General features: G+C 40.3%; 1 protein-coding gene across 1 annotated transcript in view; it reads left to right on the forward strand.

Moving 5' to 3' along the window:
- Positions 1-450: 450 nt before the first annotated feature.
- Positions 451-14,294, forward strand: part of CRB1 (crumbs cell polarity complex component 1) — a 101,561-nt gene continuing 87,717 nt past the window's right edge. Inside the window, exon 1 of the mRNA XM_023931870.2 lies at positions 451-789. Coding sequence (XP_023787638.2) covers positions 714-789 — 76 coding nt within the window. The 5' untranslated portion in view covers positions 451-713. The remainder of the gene's footprint in view (positions 790-14,294) is intronic.

The raw sequence follows: 14,294 nt of genomic DNA on the forward strand, positions 1-14,294 counted from the left end.
GAGGTCTGGGCACTCCGGGCGCTGTGCTGTGCCTGCGGTGTATCCGGGCTGGGTGGGCGATAATGGGTGATGAGGTCTGGGCACTCCGGGCGCTGTGCTGTGCCTGCGGTGTATCCGGGCTGGGTGGGCGATAATGGGTGATGAGGTCTGGGCACTCCGGGCGCTGTGCTGTGCCTGCGGTGTATCCGGGCTGGGTGGGCGATAATGGGTGATGAGGTCTGGGCACTCCGGGCGCTGTGCCGTGCCTGCGGTGTATCCGGGCTGGGTGGGCGATAATGGGTGATGAGGTCTGGGCACTCCGGGCGCTGTGCCGTGCCTGCGGTGTATCCGGGCTGGCCGGGCGATAATGGGTGATGAGGTCTGGGCACTCCGGGCGCTGTGCTGTGCCTGCGCTGCGGGGGCAGCCGGGCGGAGCAGAGCGCACCATTCCCCACGCCAGGGACAGACTCCAGTCCAGCTCCCACACAAATCTGCGCCAGGTTTGAATAATCACTCGGACCTGCCGAAGTAAAGCCCTAACAAGCGCAAGTGCCTCTTGAATCGAAGTCTGCAGGTTTTTCAGAGTGGGCAGGCTGGGGGGCACGGGCAGAGATGGCTCCTAGGGGGCTGGCTGCCCCGGCTGTGCCCTTAGCTTCAGACACGAGGAGAAAGCACTGAGGATCAGCACCGGCCCTTTGGACAACAGGCAACTCTGTGGAGGATGTCCTATCAAGATGAATATGGCTCATTCAAGAATTAACTCTCTACACATCTTCTACCTCAGTTTTTTGCTGCTCATCCATTTAAAAAGTAAGATTTGCGCTTTTTCTTATTGTTCTGACATATCCTCCGGGAAGATGGTTAGACATGCACTTCTAGCAGAAAGCTTGTGTTGTCAGAAGGCTTTAAAAATTTGATGGAAATGCCAAAAAAATTTGGTCCATGAAACTAAGTTGCTTGATAGCTTGATAGCTTTCTTGTCCTGATCTCCATGCTTCAACTTTTTTTTTTTTTTTTTTTTTTTTTAATAAGGAAGGGAAGCATTTTGTTGCTTTGCACATTCAAGGTACAGCAATAAATTATTTTGCTAAAACTGTACCTATACTTTAAAGTCTGCTTTTTGATACCACTCATTTAGTAAATCTAAACCTTTCTGATTAAAATCTAGACTAATTAATCTTCTGCTTAAACTGTTCATGTTATTTTTTTCCAGTAGTATTGCTTTATTATATATACTTTTCAGCCTCTAGAGAAAGCAGATATTAAACAAATGTGATGTATTTGGTGTTGCAAAATATGTATGGATGCATGAAAGTCCAACTACTTTTATAGAGAAAAAATGTTCTCAGCAAACTTCCACATAAACAGAAGTGTGCAAAACAGTGGAAGTCACAATGGTTTTCATTTATAATTGTGTCAGATGGCTGAGAGTAAATACAAGCCGAGGAAGCTAAATGGGCTGCTGTTTGTGTATGAAAAGCAGCAGCTCTTGAACATGTTTAAAATGAGGATCTGTGGGATGTGTGCCTGAGGAGGCTGTTTGATTTGTGTCCGCTGCATGTGAATAGGAATAACACAAAGCTTTGAGCAGCTGCCATTAAACAAGAAGACTTGGCATTAGCGTACAGTGTTGTGTAATCTGGGTCGCCTTCTGTTGCTGCATCACTCAAATTGTTACTTGGACAGTTTACAGCCCAACATAAATTAAAGACTAAAAAGAAAACAGATGCAGTTGAATCAACCAGCACTGAAAAAAAATACCACACTTGAAAATTCAAGAAAAATACAGAATGTCATAGAAACATCGTTTTATGCTAGTAATTTTCTTTTTGGGGATGTAATGATGTGAATCGGGGAAGCCAAAGTGCTTTTTCTAAATTAACTCACAACAGGACATACCCCCCCCCCCAAAAAAAAACCAAAAAAAAAACCAAAACAAAAAAAACCTGGACCTTTAACTTTCACAAAGCAATTTTCGAAGTCTACATCCTGTAGGATGCGCAATCAGAAAGTCTCTAAGACAGTCTGCTATCTAAGGAAAGTAATAGAAGTAGTGTTACAAGAAAATTTTATTTATCCGTGAGGCAGGCAAATCAATACAAAACATGAAAGCTTTGGGAATGGGAATTAGAAGTTGAGTTCTTATAAATTAAGAAGGTTGCATTAAAAACCTCATGCACAAAGAAAACATTGCTAGAATGAAAGCATGAAAAAAGCCCTCAGGAATCAGTTTAAAGAAAGAAGATAAATACAAGTTTTGGCTTTCACCTCGGGTGAGCTTGCCTCAATGCAGGATGCCAAAAGCGAGGAAAGTAATTTTATGTAATTTTATGCCTTTTCTTTTGCCCACATAACTGGGATGGCATTACAGATGTGGCACAGATTTTCTCTATATGGCGAGTTTCAAGCAAAGGGCTTTTCAGTCTTGGAGAACTTTTTCAGGTAGAACTGTGGCTGTTGCTGCAGTGTGACACAAATTGATATACCAGGATGGAGCAGCTGCATCAGGCAGAACCAGAATCAGGCTCAGCTCCATATCTGTACCTGTCAGTGCTGTGCATTTAATGATCTTGATAGGTGTTTTCTCTTTAGAAAGTTTGTACCCCATTTAAAACTGCTAACAGTTTCTGTTTATAAAAACATAACTGTGAACAGCTAAGACAGAAACAGAAGCAGAAGAATTGACTGCTTAAAAATTGTCTGCTTCCCTATTTAAAAATTAAAGCTGAGAAAGACCAAGACAGAAAAGCTGAGGATAAAATGGAACAGAAGTGATTGATGATATTTACAGAAGTTGTAACAGTCATTATGTTTTTAAAATCAATTTACTGGATTTCTCTTCCCCCGAAGGATTCTAATCTTAAGTCCTGCTTAAAGGCAGAATGTTCTGTATAACTATATATTCTAAACAGTTTGGAAAATAAATAGTATTTAGAAACCATGAACTCTGTGTGCAAGCATTCAATACAAGTTGGGTTTATATGGCATTTTGTGAACATCATTTGTTTCTACAAATCATACCAAATGAACTACTCACAGAAAATTAATCTGGGGGCATCCAGAGATGCTCAGGTCTGTATGAGGAGGGACCATGAATCAGTATGTACAACAGGTGACAGAAAACATGTCCCAAATCCAGAGCACTGATAACTCATTGCTGCCATACTATTGTCTAACAGGAATTACAAGCATGAAAATGTGGGCAGAGAGCTGCTTATGAGATAGAGGAAGAGAAATTTTGATAAATACAGGTATATTTACACATCAGTTATGGAAGTGCTTCTGTTGAAGTCAAGTTCAAAATCTTTTAATTCAGCATTCAAGTACTGATTTTTTTAACGAGTTTTACAATGGATTACCTCCCACTACAGCAGAATTGTCTTCCTTCTGGGAAAAAATGCAGAAAAATAATATTTTAAAGTCAAAACTATTGCCCATATAAGCTGTGGATGCCCCATCTCTGAAAGTGTTCAAGGCCTGATCTAGAGGAAGTTGTCCCTGCCCACAGCAGGGGTGTTCAAACAAGATGATTTTAAGATGCTTTTCAACCCAAATAATTCTATGATTTTATTTTTCTCCATTTTAGTGGCCTTTCAACAGAGCTGAAAAAAGTTATTATTTACTTCAAAATGAATGCTTCATAAATTGTTCACATGTTCATAAATTAAGAGTGGAAATTCATTTGGGATTGCTATTAATGTGAGCAAAATATCTGAGCTTTACTTGCAGCTTTACTTTTTCCACCCCTCTGAGATGCTGGCACTATGTAATATTTCCCCATGGACAAGAACTCTTAATTTCACACAACTATTCCCATTACTCACAAAACTTCCAATTACTGCTTAATTGCTGTGTTAGGAATAAAGCTCTGCTTATAAAGAGATTTGTGGTTTTGCTCACACTGCTCATCCCTTATGCACACTCAGACGATGTAAGGACCTTTCCAGCAAAGTCTTGTTAGCGTGGTTTGATGAGTTCACATCCCATTCAGCATCTCCTCATTAGCCCTCCGTGGAGCTGAGCCTGTCAGAGCTGCACTCAGCAGCCTCTGAGCACAGGCACCAGCAGCCCTGCAGCTCTGCCTCCCCTCCTGGCACATTGCATATGGAGCACAGCAAAAATGAAACATCCTTCATATGTCTGCCATTATCTCCAGCAAGTTAAAAGCAACAGCTTCTAGACTAGTTGTAATGCTGCTGGGCTGTTAGGGTTTTTTCCCTTTCCTTTTCATTTATATATTTTATCATGGATAGCATCTCCATGTGTGGGATGAAATTAAATCTTAAGAATGAAAATTAGTAGACCTGTAACTTTAAAAACAGACAGAAACTTCTGCAAGATAAATGTGTAGAAGTGACATTAAGAACATCCCAACCACAGCTATATTTGAGCCACTCAGTTCAAGTTATTACAAGGCATCCTTAGGGTGCTACACCTCCCATTCCAAGAAGAGAGTACAGACCCCCTCTCTGCTGTGTGCTCTGTAACTTGGGAACTGTCACCATTGAGAATCTCTGGAGATTAAACATTTCCCCACATCCCATTTTGTCATTCAGAAATGACAGTGAAAAATATCAGCTTCTTCAAAAATTTACCCCTCAAATGACAGTGATTTTGGCAATACAGGACAAACCACTGAATGATGTATCCACAGTGATGGGACAAAAGGGGAATTCTGCAGCAAGGACATGGATCAGTCTCTCTAAGCAGGTTGTTTGTGACTAATGACATATTAGGAAAGAGTCTGATGGACAAGAAAGCAGGTTGTGCTAAAAGGTGTTTTATCATTCATACTTAACCAGCAGCAGAGACCTCACACAGATTTTGAAACACTTATGTATGTTACCCTGTATCCATGATAATGTACGGGAGAAGCTGATGCTGGAAATTTAAAACATTTCTTACAAGCAGAGGACATTAATGTAATGTTTTAATATACACCTAATATATACAGTATATACATAAACCTTTCAAATGTGTCCCCACATAAAGTTTATGTGTGTGTGTCCGTCCATCCATCCATCCATCCATCCATCCATCCATCCATCCATCCATCCACAGTTTTTTGTTCTCCCTGTGTTATTTTGATAAACCTAAAGTACCTAGGGAATTTTTTCCTTGTGCAAATCTCTATACCTTTTTCTCTCTGTTAGAGGAAGCTCAGAAAAAAAACAAGTGCTGTTTAGAGAGTGCTCAAATTTTGATGGCCAAATTGGGCACTTCCCCACTGAAAAGTTACAGGGAAAGGCAAATATTTTGCTGTTGTGTGTTGACAGTAAAATGACATGTAAGACATAGGAGAGCAATCAAACCACTGTTCAGTACTGGCTGTATCCAGTTTTGAGTGCTGCTCTGAACAAGAGAGAGGCAATTAGGAAAATGCTGGAAAGGGACATAAAAAATAGAAAGACATTTAGAAAGGGTCACAGGAAGAGAAGCCTGAGGAAAGGCATGATTACAGTCTTGCCTCCACGAAAGAGAATGGCAATCAAGGATGGTGATGAGATCAGTTGCTCCCTGTGACCTCTAGAAGGGCTGGTGCTGGAAAATAATAGATTCCATGTACATCAGGGAAGATTTGTGTGAACTTTCCCAACTGAAGGATAATAAGACACTATATCAGGACTTTTTAATGAATGGGTTAGATAAAAATCTGCCAGAGATTGTCTAGACTGCTATCTCACAGCTGGTGTTACACAGACCATGGGCAGTCTGGGGGGGATCTGTGAAGGTCTCAGGGGACACAGCCCCAGAGAGGCACAGGTGGGGACTTGCCCCAAGGGCTGTGGTGGCACCGAGGTTCCAGGGCAGCTCAGGCACAGCTCTGGGGCAGGGTAAGCAGATGGTTCCCTTCCCTTCTGCACAACTGGGGATTATGTACTGTGCAAAGGCAGGCCTGTACCCAGCCCCCTGGTTGCAGCAAAAACAGAATTGTTGCCTAAATTCCAATGAGAAAATAGTTTACTCTCATTCTTTGAGACATAAAGAATGCTTATTTTTTTGTACCCTAGACTTAAAATAAGCACTTTGGCTACTGAAGGCACTGATTACAATGAGAACAGAAAGTACTTCCATGCAAGAGATCATTTAGTTTGATTTCCAGCTTTTTTTTTTTAAAGTGAAATCACTTATATTTTTACTTGCATTTTGAGTATACTTGATATGTTGACAGTATGATGCAATAATATATAATTAATGAATGGATTATCAATATCAAAACTTTCATGGTCAGAAACCTGAAAAGGAATTTAAAACATGGTTTGTCTGCTGAACCTGCCAGCTTCTCGCTACATATAAAAAAGCAATGCAAGGCTGGAACTTACTACACAAAAACAAATAGCAGTAGATTCCTAGGAAACTGTTCTAACTGGTCATTCTGGATACAGTGCAACAAATTAACACTGGATTAAGTGTTCTGCTTCATCTAAGAGAAGTTTAACATTTTATTTTGATGGCAGCAAAAATCACTTATTTATGAAATATCAAGGTTTAAATATTTATATCCAGCCAACTACAAAGCAATAAATAAACATGCCTTAGTTCATGTGACTTAATTCTCTCTAATAAAGAACTCAGAGAAATAGCAACTTAAGTGCCTTTGATCCTGCCTACAGGGGTTTGCAGTCAAAGACCTCCCAGACATACTTCTATTTTTGAGTTTGATTTTATATTTCAGATCCCATCATTAAGAAAATCTTTTAGACAATGCCTCAATCTCTAGGCAACCTTGAATATTCCCTTTGCTCTTTGTGGTGGCCCAAAAATGGAAAAAAGATCCTGATATTTACGTTTTCTAAGGGAAGCCTTTAAAACTAATTGACTCATCTGGAGTCACAGACAGTAGGCAGCAAGGAGGTAAGTGATACATATTGTTTTCCAGATTGATATCACAGATTAATTTGTTGGTTTTAGGGACTGACATGTTTTGTCAGTTCTCATTCTACTTCCCTGTTTCCTCAGCCATTACCAGTGCTATATCATACGAAAGACCTCTCACACCAGCAAACAGCAAAAAACCCCAACAACCCACATAAATGGGTTTTCCAATGGGGTTCTTATGTTTACTTTATATTGATTATATCTTACTCTCCCATAAAATGGGTCAACAGGAATCTGCTTCCATTTTTTGACAAAGACTGCAGCTGACAAGGCCTCTGGGCAGGCACCACACAGCTGCCACTGCAGCTCTGCAGGGCTCCTCCGGTCCCAGCAAAACGTCCCTCTCCAGGCATCAACAAAGCAAGGCTGCTGCAACTTCAGGGTCAGGGCAGCTTCTGCCTGCCTGGAATCTTATCAGCGGGGACAGAAATCAGAATATTTCAAGGGCTAAATATTTCTGTGGGTAGAAAAGGGGCATGGGCTGCTAACCCATTACAGTGTCCCCTCTCCAGCAGCTAAGGATCAGGGCACTTGCCTGGTGCAGCCTTCTATGCTGGGAAATGCTGTGCCTGAATAATTGTGGCCTGGGTGGATGCTGGCAGGCAAAGGGAGAAACTCCTTACTTCTTTTTACTGCTCTTGCTTGCCTGCCCAAGGCTGAGCATACTGGAAGCCTAGTCCCTTAAACTTTTCCTTGAATATTGAGAATAATGAGATAGACAAACCATCTTTGACTGCATTAGTCTGGGGCTTTGCAGACAGGACACATTCCTTCAAAGTGCCCTCAATCACAGTGAATGAGATCAAGGCTGTGAGTAAACAAACACAGCTTTGTACCCCTCCCTTAGAGCTCAGCCATGGACACAATAGCCTGAGCTCCTTTGCTGAGGTTTCTGAGAGGTACAACTATGTTCATATCCTGTGGTGCTACCAAAGTCTGAGTCCCCTCTGAAATAAGGCCAGAGATGCTCTAATTCACATTCAGACTGCCAGGGAGGCTGTAGGCAGCATAAGGGGCAGCATACACCGGCCACACTCTTCCCTTGATGGTCCCAGTCTCCCTTGTTTGGGTTTCCAACAGGATGATGCAGAATGCTTCATTAGCTTTTTCTTCCACAAGGAGGGCCCTAACTCTGAATTTAACTGTGACACATTTCTTTCCTTCTTTGAATGTGAGCTAGAGGACTTTGAAAACAACATAATTTGACAGGAAGCCAAAGCAAGGACTCAGAATGATAGACAGTCATCAGTCTGCAAGGATCCAAGCAACTGCAATTTTAGTAACCTGCACTGACAGATTACTCACAGCAGGGAATCCAAAACTCTCACCATAATAATGTAGCCTTGAAAAGACATCTGTATACAGCAGTATACACGTGTTTAGCTAAGCCTTGTGGCAATATGTATCATTCCACAAACACATTTTTCATATTTTCCTACATTTTATGGTAAGAATCAGTGGAGGCTGACTTTCAGAATTCTTTTAAGATTAAAGAGAGAAAAGAACTTACAAGGGCCTTGCATATTTTCATCCCAATTAATAGCTCTGATGCAATCTCTGATATATCAGTGTTATTCCCTTCTTCTTACTGTACGTTTCTTTTGTTATGCAGCCTTTTTGCTTATTTCACAAGATTGGTGTCTTCTTTCTCTGTATCCTCTATATATGAGCTTATCAAAGGAAATTAAGGAGCTGTTGGAGAAGAGTAGGCACAGTTAGAATATTTTACACCATGTCAGACCTCTGTAGTGTTTTTTGCCTTTCTTACAGCCAGCACAGCTGCACCCTTCCTGCAACAGAGGTGGCTGATGCCCAAGGAGCAGCAAGGTGATGTGTATTAGTTCAGACATGCTCTCAGGGGCGCTCTTTCCAGGTGTTGGGAAGGCAGTGAGTTATACTGCAGGCTCTTCATTGCAGATAATGGAGTCTGATTTCTCAGCTGTGTGGACACTCACTGTGTTCAAACTCATGGGTGTTTGTCATACTGGCTGTGGTATCACAGCTGCTTTTGAAGCACCAACTGGAGGAAGATGCCTCTGCAATGCAACTGCAAAAAGCAAATGTCTAGCCATCATTTTGTAGGACTTACCAATTCAGTTTTTCTAACTAAACCCATCCCTTCTCTCTCATTAAATACAGCTGACATTTGTAATTCAGGTTGTAATACTAATGGTATTGAACATTTTGCAAGCCTCAATCCTTGTAAAAATGCCCTCAGTTTGATATAACAAGAACTATCTGTTCTGTTTTCTCATGAGTATGTCTTAAATGTCTGATTCAATTTAGTCTAACATCTTCCCATTTTGGAGCTCATGGAAAAGTGCAAGAAGATTAAAGTTACTAAAATCAATTGCCATTTTCACATTCAAAAAGCTTTTTCCAAAGAATATTGTGTTTCCTAAAAAACAAGTGGGGAACTTGGAGCTGACACCATTTTCCACAGTAGTGAAGTGATAAGACTGAGAGGTGTTTGGAGCAAAACTTAAATGGAATTAAACAGGAGAAGGAAAAATTGACACTGAACACCTTTGAATGATCTGGATATGAGTCTTTCCAGCAAACACACTGACCTAATGATCTGACAAGTGATAGGAAGGAATAAAAAAAGGAGAAATGTAGTTTTCTGCACACAGCATTACAAAATCAGATCCGTTTTTACAGTGCTTCTGTTATAGCCTTAAAATCATAAACATTCCATTCTTCATTTTGTTTGGGGAATTGCCCACAGATTCATGCAGGCACTTTGTATTCCCAGAGATATCTGTAAGTGTTCTCACTGCCCAGGGAGAATGGAAAATACCCTACAGTGGCCCTCCTGTGTCCCCAGCCAACACCTCTGAGCTGGCAATGATTTTGCTGCAGTCACACAGGCATATGTTGTCTGTAATTCTGCTATTCCACAAGGAACCTTGAGCAAATTTGATTTCAATTTAATTTTTCTGGTTTAACTTCCTAAGTCCATTCATTCCAGTGAAGATGCTGTGTTATGTCCAGCAAGGACCAGCATGGCTTTGCTTATGAAACCAGGAAGTGAGGGGTTGTAATCAAGAGTGATTTCTTCTCAAGGCGATAGAGAATTATGTCTTTTGAGATATTTGAGGTTTTGAGATTGATACTTTGATTGGCTGGCAACAATTACTCTGCTTGTTATATTCCAGCTCTTAAACTAAACTTTGAGGGAACTGCATTCTTCAATACTATTAGAAGCAAGTGGAGACTGTTATTACACTTCCTGAGATTTTTGTGCAAGAGATAAACAGCATTACAAATGTGTTTGCATCTTGAATTGCACAACTTCTTCTTTGGGCTAACATAAAAATATGTTCTAGAGGGCAGTCACACAACAACTGCCAATGCTATTTAATTGTGCTTCAGTTTCAGACATACTGTGTCAACATTTCTACAGACATCTCCTGTCCTTACTTTTATTAATGTAACTGCAAACACCCAGAGAGCTGAGAGATGGATTTCTGGTCTTTTAAACCTGCATGTCTTTTATGCAAAGGCTCTGAATCAGCCTGAAGAATTCTGGGTCTTTTCTGCTTCTTTTCTGCAATCCCTAGCACCAAAACTTTCATTAACTACAGGCATGTGGCTACACATGCTTACAGTAAACCTGGCTTTCCAAAAATAAGAAATTTGTACAAAACATTACAGAAAGTTCCCAGAAGTAGTCGCATCACAGGCAATAGGTGCTGAGCTTTCTGCTCTAGTTGATGCAACAGCTTGGACTAGATGATCACCAATAGTTCCTCCCAGTGCTTTCTGTTCCAAGTGAACCACTTGGGTTTTAGCTGGTAAAGCAGTCATTTCAGGGAGTGTATCAGAAGTGCTATCTCACCAATTCTGACACATTTTTACCATTCAGTAATAAAAGGTTTTTAGAATTTGTTGGAAGCTTGTCAGTGACAGGAAAAGTTGTGAAGTGGAAAGTATGTGGCAAAAATATGTATGTTTTTGCAATGTATATTTCAAACTCCTTTTGAAAAAGAAAAACTAAACAAAAAATCAGTTACTAGATTAATTGAAAAAAAAAAAACCAAAGAAAAAGTCTTCACTGAGCTACCACTGTAGTGCAGACTCAGTTATGAAGTTATGACTTATGCTCAGAAATGTATCCAGACATCAAGGATGAAAACAGTCTTAACACAGAGGAAACTCCTATGTGCAGAAGAGCTTGAATTCTGTAAAGAATGTTCAGTTACCACAGGGACATCTAAAAAAATTGTCGCTTGCCTTTAAAAAAGGTCTTTTTAAAATCTTTACCTCGATGAGAGGTCCAGTGATTCAGCCTCTCAAACTGCAGTCATGCCCTATTCCAGCTATTACATGCCTCATTTCTGTTAATCTTCTCTAATTAGTTCTGCTTCTCAGGTGAGGTCTTAGATTCTAACATTTTCCTGTGCTAATACCAAGGGCTCTGCTTTCATGTTCACGGTCAGTCCAGCATTTCACCTTGTAAAACTCTTTTGTCCTCCCTGCACTTACACTTGCACCTTGAGTTTGAGTTTAGACATCAGTTTAGACTCTCTCAAAGACATTTGCTGACTTGAAAGTTATCCTTAGAGGTGTGGTTGTGCCCAGCAGAGTCATACAAATGTGGAGGAACAGACTTCTTTTAGATTCTTTCTCTTCCTTTCAAACGTGCAGAGAAAATTTCTCCCATGAAAATAATTTCAGCTTTTTCTTTGTGAGGTGTTTTGCATTTTTTACAACACATAAGCAGATTGGGCCCCAGAGCCTGAAAGGAGACACATGACAGTTTTATAGGTGAGAATGCTAAGCTGAGAAATGTAAGGTGAATACCTCGCTTGCATTGAGAGAGCTGTGAACATAATCCAAGTGATCTCCCTGTTCAAATCACTAAATTTAGATCTTGTGTTTCTCCCTTCATAAGTTATACACACACATTAATATAGATATGTATTAGCAGGAGGACACAAATACAGTTTTCCAGATTCTTCTTGTGCCTGAGAGATCTGTAATATGGCAAGCATTTCTTTTTTAAAAATGGCATTATTGTTTGCTCACTCTTATACCAAATGGAGGCACTTTCTGTGTGTGCAATTTCCATTGCTGACTGTAAGAATTTACTTATCACTTCTTTCATTTGATCACTCTTAGCTGCCACTTTTGAAGGGATCAGGTCACTTACTTGCCATCCCACAGCCCTTCCTTTGTGAGGATTGGAGAGATCCAGCAATTACTAGAGGCACATGATGGCTGAGGTGCGAACACTAATGGGAGGAGGCACCTGAGCCCCAGGCAAGAAACACACTCTTCTCCAGCTGATGCACAATCCAAAATGGCAGACTATTTTCAGATTAAAAAAACCTTAACTGGGCAAGGGGGAAAAGTCAGCCTTCAGTGATACATAACCCAGGCTACAGTCAGTTTATGCAGCTTCCTTTGAGCGTTGCTGCTGCAGCTGGGCATAAAATTTGCAGTTCATCTAAACAGGCCACCCAGGCTTGATGCTTTTATACTTAATGAATTGCAAATAAGCAAAACCCAGCAATAGGATAATGGTAAAAAAGCAAGCATCTTTATGGTTCAGTTATTTCATATGCAACAAGTAAGAAAGTCTGTTAACTATCCAACCTACCTCCTTATAATAAATTATAATAAATATGTAAACACAATATATGGAAAATACTTGGCCTTTTCAATTTTGAATAGTTAACACTTAATTCTTATTTTTATAAGAATATATATATATATATTTGTGTAAGTAATGGAAGTAATGGAACTATTTATGATTAAATTTTTCTTAAACATCTCCTGTGGGATTTATAATGTTATTTAGAAATCATTGACAAAAGGGTGTCTGTTTTTCTGGAACTGCAATATAATGACAAACCCTCTCATATCCAATTATCCCAATGTCCAGAAAAAGGACAAAAATAGTAGAAAACCCTTTCATTTTCCCCATCTCTAAGGCTGAGGAGGAAGGAACAGCACATGCACAAAGCTCAAATTCACAGATTTTCTGCAAGATCAGTGCCTAGTTTTAAAACCTGAAAACTGTCCTAAAGGTTAGCACCTTACTCTGCAGAAGCCTTCAGTAGAGATGTACTGTAGTACAGGGTTTTGGTACCGGAATTTAGCCCCAGATGAGCTGCACTTCTGTACTTTGCTCATCCTTGTGACAATGGGTCACCTTTCCAAGGGTATTTCAAGAAAAAAATACACTGTGGAGGTAAATTGTGCCTTAACTCCAAACTGACTTGGGAGCAGGACACTCAGCACCTTTCAGTGCTGACTATCCACAAGCAGAGGTCTTGTCTCATGACACCTAATAAAGTGTTTGGCAATCACATCCAGTGGGAAAACCCTTCACCTTCCACTCAGTGGGCAATGCAATAACTTCCTTCCCTGAGGTACACAGCCTAGAAAGAGAATAAAAAGTATTAGGGAGCATCATCTAGGAGATGACATGGGACAAGAGTAATGGACAAAAGACATCCTCACAAACTGCTTTTCTAAATTCTTCTTTAACTCCAAGTTGTCATCCAGACATGTTCCTAGTGCAGTAACCCCACTTGATTCTCTCTTGCTCAGCGCATGGTGACAATGGTTTTATCATGGAAATATTTTCTCTAGAGAGCACTCTGAGTACTGACAGCTCTTTTCTCTTTCCCTCCTTCACACTGTCACCCTTCTATATTTGCCTTGACACTGTCTTCACATTGTCTTGACATTGTTCTGACAGTTAAGAAAACTCAATCACTGCAGCAAACAGCCATGACAATGCGGAGAAGAAAAAGCGTTATGAAAATTGTTGAGGAACTGTGAAGATTTACAGGCTAGTGAAAACAAGATTTTGCTTTTTATAAACCACATTCCTAGTGAGTTTTTAATAAAAAGCTGATTTAAGCAAGTCTTCAGCCAAGGCTGGCAAAAGTCATCTCAAAGACAATTGGCAGTTACGGTTTCTGTACCTGAAATTCAGATATTCCTAGATAACAATCCCTCTTACTGTCATGAGCTCAGGTACATTATGGGAGATACTTCAACCCATCTCTGGGGGAGAAGGGATGCTGAAATGCTGCCTTGGAACCCTCCAGCTAGGATTTCTCCCAAGTATTCCGTTCAAACTGGGATCCATTTTGGGGGCAGCCAGAAAGGAAAGGCAGCCACAAAAGAAAGAAATCAGGTTAGCTGGAGCTTTAGTTCCCTTTGCTAATAATAAAACAGAATTTTGTTTTGTTGGCTCACAATTTAGAAGAGAGAAGCCTAGAAAGAAAGCATTGCAATCAGTCTGACAAGTGTCAAATATTGTGGTAACAGGTAAAAATCCCAGCACAAATGGGGTAAGTTTAGTATTTCTCTGCTTGAATTAAACTTTGGAGCAACTCCTTAACTGGGTATAGTATGGACATAATAAAGTGCTGAACTTGACAAGTTAAACTTTGTGATTGTCGTGGTTTTAAACC

Source organism: Cyanistes caeruleus, chromosome 9 (genome assembly GCF_971803275.1).
Source record: "Cyanistes caeruleus chromosome 9, bCyaCae1.hap1.1, whole genome shotgun sequence".
NCBI lineage: Eukaryota > Metazoa > Chordata > Aves > Passeriformes > Paridae > Cyanistes > Cyanistes caeruleus.